This window comes from Megalops cyprinoides, chromosome 10 (genome assembly GCF_013368585.1).
Source record: "Megalops cyprinoides isolate fMegCyp1 chromosome 10, fMegCyp1.pri, whole genome shotgun sequence".
Lineage (NCBI taxonomy): Eukaryota > Metazoa > Chordata > Actinopteri > Elopiformes > Megalopidae > Megalops > Megalops cyprinoides.
This window is the reverse complement of record NC_050592.1, coordinates 7,585,338-7,608,307: the sequence shown is the minus strand read 5'-3', so window position 1 is coordinate 7,608,307 and position 22,970 is coordinate 7,585,338. Positions and strand designations below refer to the sequence as shown.

The following is a 22,970-nucleotide window of genomic DNA, read 5'->3' as shown; positions in this document are numbered from 1 at the left end:
GTGTTTACAGTGAAGGGACGAAGGTGGACTTCCCAATTCCTTGTAATTCACAAAGACATGTAGCTAGACGGATAGACAGGTGTCTGATGAGTTTCAGAAAGCCAATGATCCAGATACGGTATCTTCACAAGATACCGTATCTTGCCGTTAATTTGATACAAACACATTAGAATGACAAACGTTTTGTTAGAATAGATGTTGGGCTCGCAGGTTTCTGACCAGGGTAGGTTGCAGGTTGTGTGTGTTTTTATCCATCAGGTAAGACTCCCTGGCACAAGAAACCTTCCTGAACATCCTCAACCACCACAAGCCATCCAGAGAGACGGGAAACTGTTTTACATTTTTTTTTACTTATTTTAAAACACCGCAAGTGCAAACCTGTATAAAACGAATGTATAAAAATGATAACACTCCTGTAAAAAGTTTTTACTTTCCTTTTGTCTGTTCTTCATTCTGTTGTATTTCATTTGATCGTTGCTTTTACTATGCAGAATTTAAAAGCTATATGTCATATATACAACACATAATTTCTTAAACATAGCAGTTTTATTGCTGTATTTTCCGTTTTTCTTGTTCGTTTTTACTGGAATAAATGTTATTCTATCAACACCCTGCCTCATCTGAGTTTTTTTTTGTTTGCATTTTTTGTAGCCGTAACATTGCCTTTGAGCTGTTCTTTTCCAGCATCGTTTTAAAAAAGAATAATGTAGGCCTTAGTGTCCAAACCCACATTGCAATTAATGATACTGTGCGTATAAATATGAATGCAATGCTGTCATTGACAATGTTTTGTCGTTGTTATAGTAACTAGCTATAGATCGTAGTCCTTGCAGAGGCATCATTAATAGTGATAGTATCAACACTATTCTGTTTTTTATAATTACATACTCACGATCTAGTTATTTGTTAATTACAAATGGCAAGTATAAATATTACTTTGTAAGTAGTTATTTCGACATTGCTGTTGATTTCCATGCTGAATATGGAATGCGACAAAGGTATTAGTTTTTTATTTGTAGACGGTATAAGCGTCTACATGTGTCGCAATCTTGAATCGAGAACGCGCATTCCGCTCTTCTCTTGGCGATTTAGAAAAAAAGAGGTATCGGGGCGCGTATCCTTGTATAAGCGCGCTCACATCCAAACTATTGGGGACACATATGCATCGCTGGAGAACGGAGGAAGCGCGCGGCCAGTCTCTTTCCCCTCTTCGCATCCTCGTTTTTCGGAGCTGTCCTTTCCTCCGAAGTCGTGGAGAACGGAGGATAGTAAGGTCTAAAGAAAAGCGAGACAGAGGGAAAAGATGGAGGTGTGGTTGGCCATAGTGACGAGTGTTCTCTGTGTAGGCTCTGTTGTGGGAAAGTACGTCAAAGGGATCGTCAATACGAAAGAGGTGATGTGTATATTCATATATTCGTTAATCATTTGTTATTGCTTATGATGCCTTTCTGTCCGTGGCACGGTTTGCAGTTGTGCGGGTTTCTTAACGTTCCAGAGTCCATGCTTTATCCTGCATTATCGTTTGCGTTTTTTTGGTATGCATTTGTGTAGATTCCTGTATTTGCGCGTACCTGGTGTACATCGCTGGAAAGTGCGTGCATGCATCCGTGTTTATTTCTGTTCGCATCATTCTTGTGTCTTTGTGCTTTCGCCCGTGGGCTGCCGTTTTGCAGCTTAGGGCTCAGTGTGAATTCAGCAGCACTATTTGACACAGCTTTTTTGTCCGAATAATTAGAACGAGAGAATATGCCAGTTAGGGCACCGTTTTTGGCTTCGTCAACAGTTACAGGTGTGCGTCAGTCATTCCGCTGTGTAGGTCATGTAAGCGAGCCATAAGCATGTTTGTTGTGATTTGTTCATTAGTGTTCATTCCAATGCACGCGCTAGTAACCCGCGGGACTGCTCACACGGGAACATTTTGTTTCGCGAAGCGCCGTCATGTATGTCCGTGTGTTTATTGCAGAGTGCGTTGTATGTTTCTCTGTGGAAATGCACGTGCGGTTTACATGTGAGTTTGTCGTCCAGTGTGTAAATGAGATGTTTCAAGTACGAATCACTTGCCACGGAGTGATGTTAAGTGTCCTACGTTTCCAACAAAAATGTTTAAAATGCAAACCAGAGGGTGTATCTTAACATTAAAGTATAACGATTGTATGTCCTTTTTGCAAGTGGGCCCTAGGATTCACTCCATAAATAAACTGGTGCTGTAAGCTCCTTAGTGGTGTGTCAAAAATCATATGAGTCCTTGTGATTAAAACAATTTCAGCAGAGCACAAAAATAGTTTGTTGCTGGCAAATTTGTCAAAACAGCATTTTGAGGTGTGAGTGTAGTTGTGTGCATGCATTTGTGTTTTCGTGTGCCCCTGGAATGGATGATATTTTTTTCCCCAGCAAAAGTGTGTTACGGTTGCAGGTGTACTGTTTGAATTCCCACACCGAGCAGGACCCCGAGTCCTCCATCATTCATTAGAAAAGGAACAAAGCACCCACAGTACACCGAAACAGTACCCTTCCCATCCTGATTCCTGTAGGGACTTACCCCTGGTGATTAAACATACATTAGGCTCCACCTTTACAACGCCAGCAAGGTCATTTAGCCAAATACCGTTTTGCCTATGCAGTTGCCCATCGGATCTGTTAATTGGACAGTGATTGGGTCGGGAACAGGTGGACCGCAGCGTGCAAACAGATTGGGATTGGGTCTGAGATCACTTAATGGGGGGGCATGCGGTCCGTGTGGAGGTGTATTTATGTGTTCGCTGTTGTGTAACGTCTCTAATGAATCATTAAAAGACACACCAGACCCAGGGTGACTGGCTAGTTGATTGGTAATTAATTCTTAATGAGGCTTAGTGAGCGGACAGGGAGAAGGAGAGGGAGGCGCAGCTAGCGCTAGGTACCCCGAGTGACCGGACACTGCATCAGTGTAGCTCTTGATTAATCTGGTGCTCTCGCACTCTGGCTGAATGACTCTGCACTACAGTGTATTGACCGGAGGGGGGGGGGGGGGGGGGGGGGATTAGAAGGATAGCGAGATTAATACTGACACGCGGGACGCTGCGCTGTGTCCACAGTGCTTTTGACGGGCAGGCAGTAGCAGGCACACCGCTGGCCCAAAACACTGCACTGTGGCAGAAAAAGAGAGGGGGCCTCTCACCGTTTCTATGGCAGCGGCAAACTGAGGCATGTGGTAGTTGCCATGACAATAAAGAGGTCTTGGGTTTGTTGTAAGGGTGGTTTGTCTGGCTGACCGGCCATGCATGAGTGTGTGTTTGTGTGTGTGTCTTAGAAGTAGTGGCTATTTCATAGACTCTAATTTGCGTTGATCTGTAGCAACAAAGCATATATTTGACCATTCAACGTGTGCAGTTGTCAGATTCAGCCCTGGATCAGTTTCTGTGAGTGTCTGAAGTTGCCAGACCCATATATCCGAGCCTGAAGAGCACTTAAGTAGAGCAAAGCAGAGAAACACGCTGGAGCAGATCTTAAGAGGGAAATGTAGGGCAGTGGACTTTTTCAGCAGAACAATGCCTTAAAGTACATGCCTGCATATTCCATTAGCTGATAAGCTGCAGTATCTTACATAACTGCTTTAAAGTATACCATCAGCACTATACAGTGTGATCCTGCAGTACATTGCCGCATATCAAATTTCACGGGGGCATTTTTTTTAAATCTATCTCCCTTTCTCTCAGGATTGGGTTTTCCTCACAAGGTTCTGTTTCCTGACGGATTTTGGCCGGTTGGACTTTCGATTCCGATACCCCAAGGTAGAGAGGAGACCAGTGTACCTGCTTGCTGGTTTCTCACCACCTCTCTCTCTCTCTCTCTCTCTCTCCCCTTCTCTCTCTCTCTCTCTCTCTCTCTCTCCCTCTCTCTCCCTCTCTCTCTCTCTCTCTCTCTCCCCTTCTCTCTCTCTCTCTCTCCCTCTCTCTCTCCCCTTCTCTCTCTCTCTCTCTCCCTCTCTCTCTCTGTTTTGCTGGCTTTGTTTCTCTGGTTTTTCTGCCTTTTCGCTCCCCATTTTTTCTTGCTTATTCTCTGCTGGCTCACTGTCTCCGTCGCTTGTTTGTCTGTTTCTCTATCTGTCTCTCCCTTCTCCGTCTGTCTCTCCCTTCACTGTCTGTGTCTCCCTTCTCTGTCTGTCTCTCCCTTCTCTGTCTGTGTCTCCTTCTCTGTCTGTGTCTCCTTCTCTGTCTGTCTCTCCCTTCTCTGTCTGTGTCTCCTTCTCCTTTTCCTCCTTGACTCACCGTCTCTCTGTTTATCTTCTGCTGTCTTTCTTTCCCCATCTGTTTGTCTCTAGCATTTTATACGTCTCTGTTTCTATCAATTTCTGTCTCTCCTTTTGTCCTCTCTGTGCCCTCAACCATTCCTGCACTCTGTTCATGTCTTCCACCTCTCAGTGTACTAAGTTTTATATTAATATATTAACCCTCACCCTCCCCTTTCTCTCACCCCCCCACCCCCGTCTCCAGTCACGCTGCTGTCAGAACATATTGCTGTATTTTGATGACAGCTCACAGTGGCCTGCTGTCTACAAGAGACCCGACAAGGTCAGGGAGGCTGCAATCATGTGTGTGTTCATGTGTGTGTGTGTGTGTGTGTGTGTGTGTGTGTGTGTGTGTGTGTGTGTGTGTGTGTGTGTGTGTGTGTGTGTGCGTGCGTGTGTGTGTAAAATTAAGAATTTGTACTTATGTTGGTCTGTGTGCTAGATTGTCTGCTTATACGCAGTATGCACAATGTCTAAACATAGCCGCAAATGTAAATTCAGTGTGCAAATGTAAATGCTGTTGTGCCCTTTGTAGCACATAGAATAGAATCCATCACAGTAGACACAATACCAAGTATGGTGTGTCACAAAACTGCACTGCATCATTCAATTAGTTTGACATTCAGAGATTTATGACTGTGTGCTGGTTGCACCACAGGACTGCTACCAGAAGGAGGCGGTATTGAGGCCAGAGAATAACCAGGTCATCAACCTTACCACCCGCTACACCTGGTCTGGCTGTGTGGTGAGACCGCCTTTACTGTGTTTACATATTTCTTCTTTCTGACTCATATTCATACACACTCACACATATTCAATCGCTAACTTGACCGCTCACTGATGCACACACTCAAAACTGTTGAATTTAAAGGTCTGAAGCAAACTGAGTTTCCTAGAGTCCTGTTAAATGCCACAGTAATACAGGAGACAGAGGCTTAGGTAGTGTGTGTACCGTTCTTCCTTGTCTTCTCTCTCTTTCTGTCATTCTCTCAGCCTCTATGGTGCTGTCTTTGTAGCAGTGCGTCTTTGTAGTGTGTGGTTAAATAAAATCCACAAAAAGTCTATTTATAAATAAACGTTGTAAAAGCCATTTACTTGCTGTGTGCTTGGTTGACCCCACTAAACACTTTCCCTGGGATTCAGTTTCAAATATTTATTGACTTTTTATACAAAACATACTCCATTTCACACTGCAGTTACGTATCCAGTTAAATGATGTGCTGGCATTTCTTCTGAGAACAGGCTGAAGTGCCCGTGCTGCACCTCTGTGTCAACTCTTTGTGGCGCAGTCTCTGTGTTTACCTCTCTCCGTCCTGGGAGCGTGCGCTGGCTTCTCTCCTCGGTTAGGTAACGCTCTGCGGTCGGGTCTCCATGTCTGCTCTCTGACTGTTCCCTCCCCAGGTAGAGGGCGAGGGGGGCGAGGAGACCCTCAGCTGCGTGGGAGGCCGCAGTTTCCGTTCCGTCAGGGAGAGATGGTGGTACATCGCTCTCAGCAAGTGCGGGGTAAGGATCCACCCCTGGGACTCTGAACAGAGCTGAGTTGTACAGAGCAGATAGATACATGCATCACCAAAGCCTCTGAGGACATATATGTGTCGATGTTAAATGTAAGGTGACATTGTAGCATCGTGGTTAAGGAGCAGGGCTTGTAACTGAAAGGTTGTTGGTTTGATTCCCCAAGGTACTTAACCCAGAATTGCCTTATTAAATATCCAGTTGTATAACATTGTAAAAAAAAAACTCTAACCAATGCAAGTCGCTCTGGATGAGAGTGTCTGCTAAATGCCTTCCGTACCTACAAACGCAGATGCTGTCTACAGCACTGAGCCTGAATAGTGAGGTTACCAAACATATTTAGCCACAGCAGAGTCCCATGGTGCTGCTGTCCTAATTTAAAGGAAGCCAGCCTGTAATGAGTTCAGGTTGTCTCTTGGAAGACTGTACTCACTGGCAACCACACTGGGCTCCCCTGGGTGAGTTCCGCTTAATCCCACTCCCGGGAGACCACGCTTTTTTTTGTGGCTAACCATCAGACCCGTTCATCTGCGATGAGAGCGCGATTTTAACGGCCGTATCCTGGAGACGGAGGCGCTGTCATGGCTGCCCGCTGATGGACGTGGTGTTAAATAGTGGCGGACTCTCGCTAAAGTTGTGCTGCATCCCCCCGGGGGTAGGATTCCGCTGCTGTTGCCAACTTCAGTGCTTCGATCTCCGGCTTCATTGATTTTGTGGCACCTCAGACTTCACGCTCTGCACCCTTCTGATGGAGTGAGGAGGAAAGTTTTCTGTGCCAAAGGGTTATTTAAGTCATTGACACTACTAAGACTATTACCTCTACTGCTCTGCTCTGAAGGCTTTTTATACAAGACTAATTGCGTATATTTATAATACGCACACATTGCGCAACTTTCCCCCCTTTTTTTTCTGTGCCTCTTCCTTCTGCTGTCCTTCCCTCTCTTTTTCCCTTTCTCCCGGTCACACTGTCTCTCTCAGGGGGATGGCTTGCAGTTGGAGTACGAGATGGAACTGACCAATGGGAAGTCTTTCTGGACGAGGCATTTCTCTGCAGATGAGTTTGGTGAGAGAGTGAGAGGGGTGGGGCCACGTGGACAGGAATGGAGGGAGGGTGGGAAGGTGGAGGAAGAAGATGGACTTGCTGCTTGTTCTGATGCTGTGCTCACTACAGTCTGCTCCCTCCTCATCCTCTTACTCTCTGTTTCAGGAATCCTGGAGACAGACATCACCTTCCTCGTCATCTTCATCATCGTCTTCACCCTCTCCTGCTACTTTGCGTGTGAGTTCCTCCCTGTCAGTGCTGTATATGGGACACTCCACTATTTTCTACTGATCTCATGGAGCAAAAAGAAAAGGAATGTCTCTTCATATAAAATAATCATGAGTTTGAGTGCAGAGAATAGCCGTCTTTAGCTAAGCTCCAGTACCAGCCAACTCATTTTTGGTTCCCATCACTCTCTCTCTCTCTTCTTCTCTCTCTCCCCCTCTCTCAGACACTCTGAAAGGAAGACAGCTGCTCCACACCACCTACAAGATGTTCATGACAGCTGCCGGAGTAGAGGGTGAATATTTTAGCGCTGAATATTTTTATTGCATTATATATGTCGGCGAGTGTGCTGGCCTGGAGTGCTGCTTGCTACTCACAGCAGATGCAGGGATGCACTGTGCAGGGGCGTGAGACTGCGCGTTGAAACGGAGGGATGTCTCTCTCGCTATCTGTCTCTCAGAGCGGTGTTGGGGTTGTTGAGTGTTCCAGCTGGTATCCATCCATGATACCCCTCCCCCTCTCTCTCTCCCTGTCTGTCTCTCAGTTCTCAGCTTGCTGTTCCTCTGTATTTACTGGGGGCTCTACGCCAGAGACGGAGTGGGGAACGGGAGTCTGAAGATCCTGGGTGAGTTTGCCTGGCCTGAGTCCGTCGCTTCCAAACGCGATAGATTTCCAGGTGAACGTGCACGTGCACGTGCACGCGCGCGTGTGCTTGTGTGCGCGTGCATTTGGTTTGACCTGATTTTGCATTCCGGTGTGGTGTTACAGATTCAGCTACTATAACCTACTTGCGTTAACCTCCCCTCTCTCTCTCTCTCTCTCTCTCTCTCTCCCTCTCTCTCTCTCTCTCTCTCTCCAGGGAAATTACTGTTCTCCGTCAGTTTCCTGGTCTTTCTCCTGATGCTGATCCTGTTGGGAAAGGGGTTCACTGTCACCAGGTATGGAGTGGAAGAGGCCCACGGCTCATTCTCTCTCAGGGTCAGCGCTAATGTTCCCGACAGCAGAGAGGCACGCGCTCAGCTAGCCTGTGCGTCACACCATATTAAATTTCTCCCTGTCGTAGTGTCAGGTCTAATGCACTGGAGTATCCGGTCTGTGTGTTTTATGCCGCAGAACCCATCTCTCTCTCTCTTTCTGCCTGAGACGTGCTAATGGTCCATTCTGCCAGTGTGTGTGCACCTCACCGACCCTAACACTGTCTCTGTGTTAGGGCGAGGATCAGCCACAGCGGCTCCGTCAAGCTGTCAATCTACATGACGGTCTACACCATTACATATGTTATTCTCTTCATTTACGAGGCAGAGGTAACACTCCAAACTTGCCATACAACAATACCCAACCCCAAGAATGTACACATGCAATACAGAGTATCAGTATATGAGAGCAACAAAAAATGACACAGTTGGGGGTTGTTAAACATTTCAAGCCATTTATGTTATGCCAGAACATTTTTGTATGTTATCTATAGCAAAAAACCCACGATAACTGCACCACTGTTGAACTGTTGAACAGTGTAATTCTGTGTCATACAATGTAGGACTCCATTGGAACACAAATTAACACACATACACACACACACACACACACAGCCTCCACACGCTCCCTCATCAGTTTCGCCATTCTCCATCACGATCTGCAGCATTGCATTCTGTGACTGTGTCTCCCAGTTCTTCGACCCGGGATGGGTCCTGTACGCCTACGACAGCCCCGCAGGGTACGGGCTGATGGGCCTGCAGCTGCTGGCCTACGTGTGGTTCTGCTACGCCGTGCTGGTCTCCCTTAAGCACTACCCCGAGAAGCAGCCCTTCTATATCCCCTTCTTCACCGCCTACACACTCTGGTGAGTGCCGGGGGCTCCCGCTGCGTGTTCGGGTGCGTGCTAATGGGCGGCAGTGTAGCATAGTGGATAAGGAGCAGAACCCGTAATCGAAAGGTTGCCGGCTTGATTCCCCGCTGGGGCACTGCTGCTGTACCCTTGGGCCAGGTACATAACCCACAGTTGCCTTAGTAAATATCCAGCTATATAAATGGATAACATTGTGGGAAAAAAAAAACTGTAACCGATGTAGGTCGCTCTGGGTAAGAGCGTCTGCTGAATGCCAGTAATGTTATGTAATGCAAGTGGAAGTGCAATGTCTTGTGCCAACCGCTGCCCCCAGCTTCTCTCTCTCTTTTTGCTGAGGGTTTTCCTCTGTGCTGAGAAGCGTGGGGCAGCTTGAGGGTGTCAAAGTCAAGCTAAAATTCAAGTGGAAGTACAGATTCATGTGCTGAACTCCTGTCTCCAGCAGCTCTCTCTCTCTCTCTCTCTCTCTCTCTCTCTCTCTCTCTCTCTCTCTCTCTCGCTCTGCTGAAAGTTGTCCTCTGTGGTGAGACGTGTGGGCAGGTCGAGCGTGTCAAAGTCAAGCTAACATTAGCTCAGACCCGGGCTGGCGTGACCGCCCACGGTCTCCGAGCTCAATTTATCACAAGTAATGGGGACGTTTGGAAATGGCAGCTTCTGAGACTGGTGCCTGGCACCTCTCGCTTTTCTCCGGCCCTTTAGGTTCTTCGCAGTGCCAGTCATGGCTCTAATCGCCAACTTCGGGATCCCCCGCTGGGCCAGGGAGAAGATCGTCAACGGCATCCAGCTGGGCATCCACCTCTACGCCCACGTCGTCTTCCTCGTCAGTACACCCGACTCGCCTGCTCGTCAGCTGTCTGTGCATCTGTCTGATGCACATCCCGACGCATGCCATGCCTGTGTTAGCCCCTCTCTCTCTCTCTGATCCAGGCCATCACACGCCCCTCGGCAGCCAACAAAAACTTCCCCTACCACGTCCGGACATCCCAGATTGGGATCCTGTTGTCCAGCCCTGATGGGACAGGGGGCGATAGCTTCCCCCACCACGCCTACGGCAACAGCTCCTTCCTGGGAGACTCCCAGCCCAACTTCACAGAGCTCTTCTCAATACATTCGGTAAGAGTGAGGGGATGGGAGAGGAGGGGGATATGGTGGCATCAGGCAGGTGGTATAACAGTGTAATGTGGAGTCGTAGAAGACTTTGTAACCTGACAGCCGTTCTCCCACCCACAGGGAGCAGTCAAGTCAGTGGAAGAGACAGTGGCCCGGAAAGGACAAGCTGTGCAAAGGAACAGTGAGCATAAGATCATCACCACGACGGCCGATCTGTCGTCCATCCTGCCCCCGCCCCCTCCCCCTGTGCCCCCACGCGTGACCTCCAGCTCCCCCCCACCGCCCAGACTCTCCTCCCACTTCACGGAGTATTTCAGCATGCAAGGGGGCGGGGGGGTGGGGACGAAAGCGTAAACGTGAGAGGGACATGGTTGGGGTGGAAAGAGAGGGAAGGGGGGAGAGCTATGAAGAGCTGCAGTGAGGAAGAGGATGGTGCTTGGAGAGGAATGTTGGGCCAGTGAGGATGCAGGGGGGAAAGGACCAGAAGAGAGGGAGTATGGTGAAGTCTATGGAGGAAAGCACAGACAAAGCCCTGAAGCTGTGAAAGGCTAAAGAGCGGAACAGGGAAGGTACAGCCAAACTGTAGATTAGGAGAGAAGACAGATAGATTGTCAAAGAGTACAGAAGCAATAAACATTTTCTAAAGAGCAGGGTGATACAGCCAGATACAGTGCTGTGGGTGTATTCAGCTGAGGAATGCAAGGTGAGCAATACAGTGTTAGAAAGCTGAGGGTTTGAAAGCAAAAAAAAAAAAAAAAATGAACCATGGAAACAGAGGTAAAGACAGACTGCATGAATACATTATTTTAAGGATTTTGATGGAAATATTTCATATTATAAAGCAATTTGTAAATAGCCGCAATGAATTCCAGAGCGTATATTGACAGTGCCAGGATCTCCAATATGACATGAGGATTTTTATTTGGTTGAACTCCAAATGGTGCTGTGGTCATTCAAGTTCTCATGCCATTACGTAGTATGAGATCAAAGCATTCTCATCCTTCATTTCAAACAACACAAAACTTGCTCCACGTCTACAGTTAATGTATTTGGAACAATACGTAATTACACATTATGTGTTATTAATGTGAATTTCATTCATATTCACATGGATTGCACTTGACTACACTGAATTAGTATGGTACTTAATGTATACAGCGTCTGGTATCCTGTGAAAATTTATACAGATACAAACATGCATGTTCATATCCGGGCAGAAATCCTACATATTCAGTCTTGTCATGTGAGTGCTTGTTCCCTAAACATATCATTTTATCGCATCTTTTTAGAAAGAAAATGTCATGATGAATAATTTTGCTTCAGATGAAGGACAGTTTTAAATTTAGCCCTGTCATTTTGATTCAAACCTTCTGTGCTCCTGGTCATATTGCTTCAAATCAGATGTTTATTAAGCTTCAAATCAACTGTTTATTAAGCTTTTCATTTTGAAAATGAAATGCACACGCAGTATATCAAGGTACACCAATGTACTTTAACCCAGTTCTTCATAGTAAAATGTGTGTGCTTTGTGTAAGTGAAAGATATTACCACTCTCACAGTTATATGAATGCATTATCTGCAGTGCAGTCTCATACAAGATGGGGATTGCACAATTGATTTAAGGTTTTGATTGACACATTGGTTTTAATTTCAGCTTCAGCCTCCGTCCACCCTACATGATAAAGGGACGTTTTCCACAGTGGAAGTAATTTCACAATTACCCTGTATTTGGTGTGTAAAACGTGTAGTCTAACCATATCCCTCTGTATAAAACTGTACAACTCATGGGTTGCAAGTGATGATTTTCAGTAATCATTGGATGGCACTCTTGTTCAGTTAAATGTGGTTAACCTTTCATTTACAAAGGTGGTGGTTCATTACTACTGCATGGAGCACGCTAAAAGATCTCCTGTTGTCTTGTTCCATCCGTCACCATGGCAACAGGCCAACGTGGCCGGTGTTATTCATAGTATATTGCTTGATGTGTTCAGAACAGGAGATCTATTTGGATTTATGCTTTATCCTCAAAAAAAAACCTGTTATGTCAGAACATGTTTTGATGTCTGTAACAAGCAGGGACCTATACCTGACATTTTCATCTTCTTTACTTATGGCTAAATGTTGTCTGTGTAATTCAGGAATATCACTCATAGTTACATAATACTGGCTATGGCTGGAGGTAGGCAAGATGGAACATTGAGTTGTATATAATGGACATTTGTAGAAAAAAAGATTAGTATTGCAAAAAAAAAAGTATCATACTTGAATTTGTGCACAAAGTTATGTTTTAGTTTAGGCTGTCCATGATTCTGTTCCTGGTGTCATTTATATTTACATCCATTCTGCCATCCTGTAGTGTGCAGAGTGACACTCTACTGCTCAAAGTGACTGATACGCAGCCTGACCTGACTGGCCATCGAGCTGCTACCACTGCATGATTGACGCGTTGCCAGACTGACAGATACAGTGAGCTAGTGATCCCTGCAGATCGACGTTTCTCCTGACTGATGGTCCCACGGACTGACACGTACAACCCGGAGAGATAACGGACATTCCCTTTGAAGAGTACGACAGCACAGAACACAGATGACTCAGTTGTTGTAAGGCACATTACTATAGCACTGTTTAAAATGAACATTTTTGATGGTGTCAAATGAACTAATTTGAATCATCTGTACAGTAAACTTTGCCAAATTAAAATGTTCACTTTTATTGTTAAGATGTGTGTGTCTGTTACTGTATTTTTTATTTCTCCTGTTTAAGCATTCTAGTGCACATTTTGAAGGAGCAGGATTAAGTGCTGGTTCAGTGGTCTTGTGATTTGGATCTCCCTTATCACTGAAAGGGTGGCCTCTTTGTCTGAGACTCAGTACTTCACAAAGGGACTGGGGTGAAGGACCTGTAATAGACTAGTTTTCCTTCTGTGTGCATCATTTGACCCTGTACTTTTATCTTAACACACAACAGTTCCCAGTCAGTGGCTGGATTCCAGAAGCGTTAAATCATGCCATCTCCTTGATTCCTACACCCTTGCACCCTACATGACCCAGAAATTGATAACCGGTCACCATCTTAAGGACTATTCCAATTCTGTAGACATGAAAGAAGCAAGACAGAGGGGGTACACAGCTGCATCCTCATGTGGAAGAGTTTTAAAGGATCTGCGGTGAAAGCCCCCACACGCATTTATGAGGTGAAGTGGTAGGGTATGGGTGACGTAATGTAATGTAATGTGGTGTGGTAGGGGCTTCCTGCTAAATATCACAGAATTGACAATGTGTAACTGAACAAGGATAGTCCATTTCCCTCACCGTTTTAAGCATGTCCTTTTCTCCATACATCTCTTCCTTGTATCCTCAATTTTTTATGAAGGAATCAAAGAAGTGTTGTGGGACTTATTTTTAGAGTAACAGAATGCACCCTACAATCGCTCCAGATATGTGTCTCATGGGGAATAAAGTCCAATCGATATCAGTTAAATGCAGCATACACAATGATATAAGCAAGAAGCTCAGACACTCAGGCAAAGACTTGCTTTCTGCATGAAAAAGACAGGAAATATTCAGGGACTCCCACAATCAATAATAATAATATCTTTCAAGTATGACATTCCCTGGACTGATATACTATGATTAAACTTCCAGAAAAGTTTTAATGAGTTTTGGTCACACTTGTTAAATGCAATGCTCTGAGAATAACTGTACACAGTCAAAGCAGAAAGTGAAACAGACAGGTGTGGTTGTAGTTATTTCCAGTACAACAACCATGAGGGGATGCCGGAAAAGAGCGAAACCAAGGGCTCAGTCTGCTTTCCCAGCTGCCTGCTTTGCCCTCGCTTCCCTGTAGCCTTTCAGCAGCTGGTTGAGCAGTGTGAGTTCGTTATCTCGTTTGGGGGCGATCAGAGGAGGGTACGGGTGGCCTTTATACTCCAGAACAGCCATGGCCGCCCGGTCCAAGTTCTCCCTGTTCGGAATCCGCGCCATCCGCGTGTAGCCCTTCTGCTGGTTCTCGAATCTAGGTGCCAGGACTTTGAAGAGCTTTGGGATCAAATCTTTTTCCTTTGGGGAAAATGGGAATATTCACAACAGCACATATTTTAGAGGAGAATTCTGACACAACACATGCACATTGACTAAACTTGGTGTTTAAAGAATGTCTCAGGTAAGATGAACAGTAGGCATTTAAATATTGTATGTTATTGGCATTAGGATGCACACACAAAGATGGAAGCTGGATACACCTACCGTGAGCCAGAAGTCAGCCATTTTCATAGACTTCTCATCGGTGTCCCCTCTTTTAGCATAATCAATCAACTGCGAAGACACAGGTACAAAGAGATAATGAGCCTAAACACATCTCTAAAAATCTGTCAAATGTCAAACCCCTAGTCAATATTTCTTTGTGTAATATTACTGCCAGACGTTTTTAAATCATATTTCAGTCTTTTTCCTTTTTCCTTGAATTTGGATTTCACTGTATTTCTGTCTGCTTGGCACTTTGTATCCGCAGAGAATCCCAATAAAGAAACGGCCCTATACGTTTCAGTGTTCATAGTCCATTCGTGTTATGTAGGTATGTCCTATCACCTAGCTAACTACCGTACGATAGCCGCAGCCTTTGGGCGCACGGGTAGTCACATCTCGGCAAACCAGCAGGTGGCAAAGCAAGCTTGCGAACCAGCTACTTAGCCAGGAACTATGCGCAACTTTTTGCAAATTACAGCAGGTACTGTCTAGCTTTACTTTGTTCGCTAGTTAAAACATAAACACTAATAAAGCTAACTAGCTGGACATTACTTTCTGACTGGCATCTGACATCAGACTTTTCTCGAGGTAAAAACGTGTAGTTATGGTATTAGCTACGTAGTTAGCCACCTGTCTAGCTAAGTCACGCTCACCTTCTCGGCATAGAACCGAACTTCATCTGCCCGAGCCCAGGTGGTCTCGATCCTCTCGTGTCGAACCAGGCCGGTCAGAATGTTCCGCAGCATGTTGATTCGGGACTCAGGACCCAGACCCATCCGCCGGGCCATTCGGCCATGCGAGATTAAGGTCGACAGTGAAAGCCGCATCTCGTCTCTAAATTGTTGCTATCCAAGCAAACGAATACAAAATTCAGTGGAAATATGATACGAAATCGATGTGGAAGTTAGTCCACGTCATTTATAATACTTATTACAGAAAGTGGACCTTCTTATTATTCACACATCACTTGTACCGTGCTCTAGCACCAGCGTTTGACATTGCTTGTACGGCACTTACTATTTTCCGTGTGAGCATGGACTACTTCCGAGTGAATGAAAATAAGGTTCCGTGTTATGGAGAAAGGTCCCTGTTGCATTATTTGAGCGTTAATCTATGGAGATTGAGCGTTTCTGATCTATCATAATTGCACAGTCAACACAGAGCACGGGTAATTATATACTGCATATTGTTCTAAACTCTGTATTTCAAACAACAAACTACTATGAATGTAATAAATATTGCTTTATACAAACTAAAATGTTTTAAATATTATGTCATTAACCAATGTTTGTATTTATACAGGATTGGTGTGGGAATACAGTATGTTTATGATCAATTTATATTAATAATTAGACATATGGTAAGAAAAATGAGCAACAAAACAGTGTTCTGTTCCTCATATCACATAACAACATATCACATGTCAACATTACATAAGAAGCCAAGTTAGAAGACAAGGAAGTTTTTTCCTTCAAAAATTATGTCCAGTAGTTATTAGGAAAAATCCTGGGATTTAATCTTTAAAATATACAGAGATTTAAATGTCCTCAATGCTGTGCATGTTGTTCATATAAGAGGCAAAGGTCAAATTTTGCCAATTTTGTTGAAAACAAGATAAAGATAATCAGTACTAAAACTAGCAATAAACATGTGTATAGAAAATCTAGTAATCTGAGTTAAGGAAAAGCATAACTCCTAGTTTTCTCCTCAAATGTGTTTTAGAAAATTTATATAGTTGTGTCGAAACAATTTAAAACACTGAAAAAATGCAAAAAATGGCAACAAAAAAAAAAAATAAATAAAACTATGTGGGTATCATGACTTATAAGTATTTTTATGTCTGATTTTAGGCCTTCTGACGATTTGGTTGATACTGTTTTCATTTATTAGCAGTTTGAAAATGGACTTCAGTTTGTAGTTGCACCGTGTCTGGTGTAAATATTATCAGGACCTGGGTAAATTTTATGTTAAATGTCCATTTTTAGGTTAATTTGTCCACCACAGAACCTTGGTTGATGTCTTTTGTCATGGCAAAATGCAATTTGTGAGAAATGAGTTGGATCTAAATTGCAATTAAAATATGTATTTATGTGTATGTATTTATTTGTAAGAACTGTGTTTTGGTAGATACACAGCTCTAACAACTCTAACGGGCGGCAGTGTAGCATAGTGGTTAAGGAGCAGGACTCGTAACCGAAAGGTTGCTGGTTCAATCCCCGCTGGGACACTGCTGCTGTACCCTTGGGCAAGGTACTTAACCCACAGTTGCCTCAGTAAATATCTGGCTGTATAAATGGATAACATTGTAAAACAACTGTAACCTATGTAAGTCGCTTTGGATAAAAGCATCTGCCAAATGAATAAATGTAACAAGAGCAATGTGGGTAATATAATGTGCCCATTCCTTGTAAGACTAGAACCTGAAACTCCTAAGTAGGCAGCTACACTTCAGGTGTACTACAGTAAGCAGCTGTATCATGCAGCACATTTCATTACAATGCCATTATAAATCTTATTGAAACACTTTCATAATGTTAGATAGAATTAGAAGCTTCCAGATAGCCACCTTGTGTTTACAAAGAACTGGAACAGCTGGGACCCATGATCACTTTTTAATTTGAGGCCAGGAGAGGCCTGTGGAAATTTGCACTTTGTACAAAATGACACAATAGGCTGAATTGCTTCATCATAAATGTTTTTATTTTACTATTTGGTTGTTATATCCATTGCAAAAGGTAGTTGGTTGACTGCATAGTATGTTGGTGAGTTGTTGCACTGTATTGGAGTTACGGTGCTGGGGTCAGGCTCAGTAGCGGGCCATGGTGCTGGTGAGCCAGTCGTTGAACAGGCACACCTGTGAGTGAAGAAAAGAACAACTTAATATATGATTGTACTCTGAGAAAAAAATCCAGTTGCCTTCAGCGACTTGGTTGTATGCATTATTATACATACTTATTAAAATGATCAGACTACTCTGTTTCCAAATAGAACCACTGGAACAAACACTCCTTAGCAGACATCAACCAAGCACTACATGTGCTCATGGACCATTCCATGCAGCAATTGGCCACATTCTTTGACACACGCGCAGAAGACCACTGCAGTACCTTGGCGTAGACACCGGGGTGGTCCCTCTGAGCACAGCCATATCCCCAGGACACGACACCCTGGAGCTCACCGTTGCACACCACGGGGCCACCAGAGTCACCCTGAGTAGGATGAGAGGTGGATGTTAACGAGCAGTAATGACAAAGAGAGATTAGTGTGTCACAGTCCACGTAGCAGCAGCGGTGTAAGAGTGACTCTTGTGATGCGTCTCTCCAGCAGTGATGACAGTAGCAGCGGACAGCTGTAATGCCTCACTGTGCTCAGTACCTGGCAGGAGTCCTTGCCTCCCTCCAGGTATCCAGCGCAGAACATGGCGGGGGTGATCATGCCAGGGTAGGAGTTCTCACAGTCGCTGTCTGACAGGATGGGGACATCCAGACACTGCAGCTTGGTGCCTGGATCTGCAGAGCCACAGAGAGAAAAGGAGAGGAAGAAAGAGGGAGGGTAAGCTCAGGATGGCTGGATGTCATCAGTCCTTCCAATGGTCTGAAGCTGACTGTGTAAACAGCCCATCATCATGATTACATTTCATTACATTATGGCATTTAGGAGACGATCTTATCCAGAGTGACTTACATCGGTTACAGTTTTTTTTTTTTTTTTTACAACGTTATCAATTTTTATACCTGGATATTTACTGAGGCAATTGTGGATTAAGTACCTTGCCCAAGGGTACAGCTGGAGTTCCCCAGCGGGGAATCAAACTGGCAACCTTTTGGTTATGAGTCCTGCTCCTTCACCGATCTGCTACACTGCTGCCCATGATCATGCTGATCATGAATCTACACAAAATGGACGTCGCCTGTCAGCACAAGTAACCTTTGACCCTGCCACCCTACTCACTGGAGCTCATGGTGTCACCCCAGCCAGAGACGGTGCACATGGTGCCGGCGGGGGCACAGCTGCTGGCCAGGGCCACGGGCTGCACGAATTCGTCGAGGGTGACGGGCTCGCTCAGCTTGATCAGCATGATGTCGTTGTCGATGGTCCAGGAGTCGTAGTCGGGGTGGCGGATGACTTTGGAGGAGGAGATGAACTGCTCGGTGCCCTCGGTCATCTTGATGTGGTGCTCGCCCAAGCGCACCTGCACACGGCTGGGGTGGAGAGGGACAGAGGAGGCAGGTGTAGACAGACATAAAACTGGCCACAGCAGAGGGCCGTGGTGGTTAGGTTCAGGCGGGCTAGAGGGCTGTTCTAAAGATGTACAGTATTAACTCTGATGGTGTTAAAATCAACTCATTGCACTTTTAATTTGGAATTTCCACTCATTTCATGGTGGGAGCCTCACTGATGAGTGATACGTACTGCCCGTCTCTTTAATAGCTCTTTACTATACACTGCTTAACTGCAGGGCGTTGTGTTGGCCGGACTTACGATTTGTAGCAGTGAGCAGCGGACACCACCCAGTTCTCGTTCACCAGGGAGCCACCGCAGAAGTGGTACCCAGAGTTCAGAGACACCTGCCAGGGCTGGGAGTGAGGCTGACACTCATACCCTCCAACAATCTTATCATCCTCCTGAGCCACTGCAGAGAGAGAGAGGGAGAGAGAGAGCGAGAGAGATACACAAAATTACTCTCCTAATGACATAAATGAAGTAATAACTAAATGTAGCTATCTCTGTTCTGTATATATGTGTAGAAACCACTCACCAGCGGCTCCCAGAAGCAGAATAAAGATCAGAGACCTCATGGTTGCTTTGTGATCCTGTCGAATGAAGGGCTCTCACAACTGCCATGGTTTTTATAGGAAACCTGTGCAGGCGAACCACACCTCACTGCTTTTTGGGGAACCAATCAAGGGGTCCAAAAAAAGGCAGACTGCGGCTGATGTGAAAGGGTAGCAGAGGACTCACGTTAATGAATAATACCGTGGAGCAATGCGAGCAACAATCTGTTTTTACTTTGTTCTTTCCCACGGTTCCATGTTACAGAAGAGCTTTAGGGCCAACAGGAAAAAAATATATTAGGTAATTATTTTGACTTAAAATGTTGCTCTGCTATTTTAGTCTAAAAAAATCCAGTCAGAAGTCAGAAGCTGACATTTATGGTCAGGGCAATTAACTTTAATCTCAAAAGTTTTGATACCCAAAATGGAAACTGTTTCTTCCCTATCATGTAGATGCACCATTATTCATAACGTTTTCTATAAAACTCATGTCAGGACAAATATGGCTCACATTTTCCATGAATTGAAAGTGAAATGTTAGATTAATTAGTGCTTTCCTGTTCAACTCCAATACACATTATTAACCAACACACAAGAGCTAGAACACCACTTACACAGATGAGCGCATTCACTGCAGTTGGAAGAGTACTAGAGTCAGGTGACTAAAATAACAATCGTTTCATGATTGCCAAAATATCTGAGGTCCAAGGTTTTAAGATCATAAGTCAAAATAATTTGTTTAGTAATGATTAAAGTTTTTACATGAAATTTTGAAAAAACAAAATTAAAATGAGATTAAAAGATTAGAATGAGATTAAAATGAGGTTTTAAGATTTCAGAATAAAAAAAATGACTTCTACAAAGTCAATGTTGAAACATTTGCAATTTGCAATTAAAGTAGAATTTTTTACCAGTTAAAGTCAAAATAGTTAATCATGTTTTTGCATGACCTCAAAGCTCTTCTGTAGTTGTGAACTCTTCTGTTTAGGAAAAGAAAGAAATCAGAAATGTGCCATGACCTCATCCAGATTTGCAAAATAAAATAACAAAATGAAAATAAAAAAACAACAAATAAAATAACAAATGAATAAGAAAAATAATCAAATTCTTCTGGATGCATCTTCGCGTTTTACCAGAAATGTGTTCAAGAAGTAGAGGCTTTGTTATTTAATAAGGCCTCCCCTTAAAACCTACAATGTCATATTGTGTAATAATAATAATAATGTGTATCAAGTACTTACATATACGATTGAGAGTCAGGTTGTAAAACTCAGAAAACCGAGAATATAATCGCCTTGTCCTGTTTATGAGGAGAGCGACAAGAGTGCTCCTCCAAAGGTATTAAAATGGTTTTTAGGGGATTTCATCACCATAAAAGGAGGAGACCTGGCAATTCATAGGAAACCGTTGGCCCACTGCCATTCTCCTAGGCCAAGTTTAGATAAATCTATCAGGGCTACAGGGCTGGGACTGAGCAGTTAATATAAGATTTTAATTGGTCAGGTGGAGGGTGGATGCCCAGCATTCACTTCTGTTTTCTTCTTTGATCACACACTACAGATGTGGTTGACAGTGGGTTTCAATGGTTCCTTTACTGACACGTACTGACTGTGATCGTAACTGTAGTGACTGCATAGCTCAGACAGTATGAATAACATATACTGTAGGCACAAAACATTTCTTATCAGTTTTATCAGTAAATTCCCATTATGTTGGGACTTGACACAGATGAATTTTGTCTTGAATAAGGCCTATAATGACTGTGCCACAGAACTGGGCTGACCACAGCACATTCCTCACTTCTGTTAGCAACAGACAAAGCCAAATAAATATTGGGTTGGAGGCTGGCTCCAGCCTCTCCATTAACTATAGATCAATCATTTGTTTGGCACATACAAAAATTGTTACTGTTACAAACATTGTAATGGTTAAGGAAATAACTGTTGGCATCAAGGATCTTGGGCATTTTTTTTACACATTTATGGGCATGCACACTCTTCCCTTACCACACACTGACACAATTCTATATATCTATATATGAGGTATATTGTTACTGCTATTAGTTATATATCACCAGATGATAAGGTCAGTCTAACAACTTTGTCTCAGGGATGTGGCAATTTTTTTTTACTTTAATTTCTCTCTGCCAGGTGATAAATCACTGCACATTTTCAGTTTCAGCTCTTTATTTTATTTCAATTCATTTTTATTTTCATTTCAATCTTCTTCATTTTATGTAGTTGCTCCATACTCATCAAACAAAAAAATTAGAAATAAAAAAACAGAAATTTAAAAAATTGATAAATCTGCCAGGGCAGGGGGATTACAGTGAGAAAATAATTAGAGATGGAGTAACATGAAATATTTTGAAATAATAACCAGTTCCCAGGTGTGCCTTGGGAGATAAAATCAACCATTGGTCCGGTATATGCTGGTTTGGCCCTGTATTTGCCTGTTTTGAACACCTAATCTAAGGGCCTCAGCCTTGAGGCAAGGCCTATCACATGGCATGGACCTCACCAGCGACAGCTGTATTCTCCCACACCACTGCTGGGCTTGCCACATTGCATTCTGTGGAGATCTGGTCACGTGTTATTGTAAGCACAGGGACCGAGATGACAGCCTTTAGTGATGATGTTTATGCATGCTGTGCATTGTACAGTACGCAATATTAAGGCTACATGTCCCTTCCCTTCTGACTAGGTACACTCTTCAAAGTCTCCCCTCTGTCTCAGAGAGGAATGTGCTGCAATGAAACTGAGTTAATTGGCCCTCAGTCCATAGGACCACAGTTTGAACAGCCTTGGACTGGCTCTTTTGTGAACAGGTGTTTCCAGACAAATGCTATGGAAAAAAAATACAGTGAGAAAACCACAGCTGACTCCTTTTCTAAAATAACTTGAGCACAGAGAGTAGGGTTGCAATGTTCCAAATGCTTTAGAATGAAATGTTCAATAAAGTAAAGTGAAATGCTTTGCCTAGTGATGAAGAAAAGGGATATGAGCCTAAGAACAAGACCATTCACTTCTCTGATGAGAAGTTGCGTATATTACTGTTTGTATCTCTTTAGGTTCATTGTCATGGACCACCGGAAAGAATGAGGGTACAAGTGCCAGCGGAGAAGATACCAGTCAAAAGTTTGCAACATGCATTTTCAAAATGCATAGTCAAAAGTTTGAAACATGCATTTTGATCTAAAGACTTATGCTCAAATGCTAGTTTCTTAGACAAATATAAATAGTAAAATTGATGCCTATGCATGAATTCCTTTCCAAAAAAGTGTGTGATTAAAAAAAATATATATGTTTTTGGCTATTTTGAAGAATCTAAAATATAAGACAATTTATTTGTTTATAACACCTTTTTGTAACTGCATAATTCATACTTTTGATGTCTTTACTAATATTCTAAAATATGGAAAATAGTAAAAATAAAGAAAGGAAAGTGTGTCCAAACTTTTGACTGGTACTGTACGTCACTCCGAAAATACATTGCAACACAGTGGTAAAGCAACAAGTTAAATCATTTATTGTGCTTAAATTCTGACATTTTTTCCACATAAGAAAATATAGCAGAATACGTCCACATTAGGGTTAGGGCCTCATCTTAGAGATTACATCTCAAAAAAACAAAACCCAAGCAAAAGGTTAGATTAAATATCAGTCAATCAGTGTGTCAAATTTTATTTGATATGGAACAGTACATTTTAAAATACATGCAGAGTGCTTTACATATACAGCATCAGCATAAAAACAAAGATGCATGATATACAGGGTTTGAATATTGTTATGCTCACTGGTCTGGGAGTGTTGTTGGCCTGGTTGGACACTGTTGCTCTTTCAACTTGAATGGATACATCTCTGTTCTTTTGTGCTGGAAGTCACTCTGGATAAGAGTGTCTGCTAAATGAATGCAATGTAATGGAATGTAATATAGATAAATGTCACAC

At 43.5% G+C, this 22,970-nt stretch overlaps 3 protein-coding genes across 4 annotated transcripts; 1 reads left to right on the top strand and 2 right to left on the bottom strand.

Annotated features, from left to right (window-relative positions):
- Positions 1–1,102: 1,102 nt before the first annotated feature.
- tmem145 (transmembrane protein 145) lies at positions 1,103–10,356 on the top strand. Its single transcript, XM_036539683.1, has 15 exons — positions 1,103–1,393; positions 3,696–3,770; positions 4,473–4,550; positions 4,926–5,012; positions 5,669–5,770; positions 6,761–6,845; positions 6,990–7,061; positions 7,276–7,344; positions 7,594–7,674; positions 7,909–7,987; positions 8,260–8,353; positions 8,717–8,889; positions 9,592–9,712; positions 9,820–10,005; positions 10,123–10,356. Exons 1-15 carry the CDS (start codon positions 1,304–1,306, stop codon positions 10,354–10,356), a joined length of 1,626 nt encoding a protein of 541 aa, XP_036395576.1. The 5' UTR covers positions 1,103–1,303.
- Positions 10,357–12,739: 2,383 nt separating this feature from the next.
- mrpl17 (mitochondrial ribosomal protein L17) lies at positions 12,740–15,265 on the bottom strand. Its single transcript, XM_036539446.1, has 3 exons — positions 14,900–15,265; positions 14,247–14,315; positions 12,740–14,060 (listed from the first exon to the last, which is right to left on the bottom strand). The coding sequence occupies exons 1-3, from the start codon at positions 15,071–15,073 to the stop codon at positions 13,803–13,805; spliced, it is 501 nt and encodes a 166-aa protein (XP_036395339.1). The 5' UTR covers positions 15,074–15,265; the 3' UTR covers positions 12,740–13,802.
- A 1,787-nt stretch (positions 15,266–17,052) lies between these two features.
- Positions 17,053–19,045, bottom strand: LOC118783993 (trypsin-1-like). 2 transcript variants are annotated; one of them, XM_036537957.1, is made up of 7 exons: positions 19,006–19,045; positions 18,729–18,879; positions 18,194–18,448; positions 17,981–17,991; positions 17,622–17,755; positions 17,354–17,455; positions 17,053–17,100 (listed from the first exon to the last, which is right to left on the bottom strand). In XM_036537957.1, the coding sequence occupies exons 1-7, from the start codon at positions 19,043–19,045 to the stop codon at positions 17,053–17,055; spliced, it is 741 nt and encodes a 246-aa protein (XP_036393850.1). The 2 variants fall into 2 exon arrangements, with proteins under 2 accessions (XP_036393850.1, XP_036393851.1); XM_036537958.1 differs by lacking the exon at positions 17,981–17,991 and having other exon boundaries at positions 17,622–17,749; positions 18,198–18,448.
- Positions 19,046–22,970: the final 3,925 nt, after the last annotated feature.

Coding starts and splice junctions, on each gene's coding strand:
- tmem145 (XM_036539683.1), top strand. CDS start 1,304: ATGGAGGTGTGGTTGGCCATAGTGACGAGTGTTCTCTGTGTAGGCTCT. Junction 4,551..4,925: donor TCTACAAGAGACCCGACAAG/GTCAGGGAGGCT, acceptor GTTGCACCACAG/GACTGCTACCAGAAGGAGGC. Junction 8,354..8,716: donor TCTTCATTTACGAGGCAGAG/GTAACACTCCAA, acceptor TGTGTCTCCCAG/TTCTTCGACCCGGGATGGGT.
- mrpl17 (XM_036539446.1), bottom strand. CDS start 15,073: ATGCGGCTTTCACTGTCGACCTTAATCTCGCATGGCCGAATGGCCCGG. Junction 14,316..14,899: donor TTCGGTTCTATGCCGAGAAG/GTGAGCGTGACT, acceptor GTGTCTTCGCAG/TTGATTGATTATGCTAAAAG. Junction 14,061..14,246: donor TGGCTGACTTCTGGCTCACG/GTAGGTGTATCC, acceptor TTTTCCCCAAAG/GAAAAAGATTTGATCCCAAA.
- LOC118783993 (XM_036537957.1), bottom strand. CDS start 19,045: ATGAGGTCTCTGATCTTTATTCTGCTTCTGGGAGCCGCTG. Junction 17,456..17,621: donor GAGGCAAGGACTCCTGCCAG/GTACTGAGCACA, acceptor CATCCTACTCAG/GGTGACTCTGGTGGCCCCGT. Junction 17,101..17,353: donor ACCCCGGTGTCTACGCCAAG/GTACTGCAGTGG, acceptor CTTCACTCACAG/GTGTGCCTGTTCAACGACTG.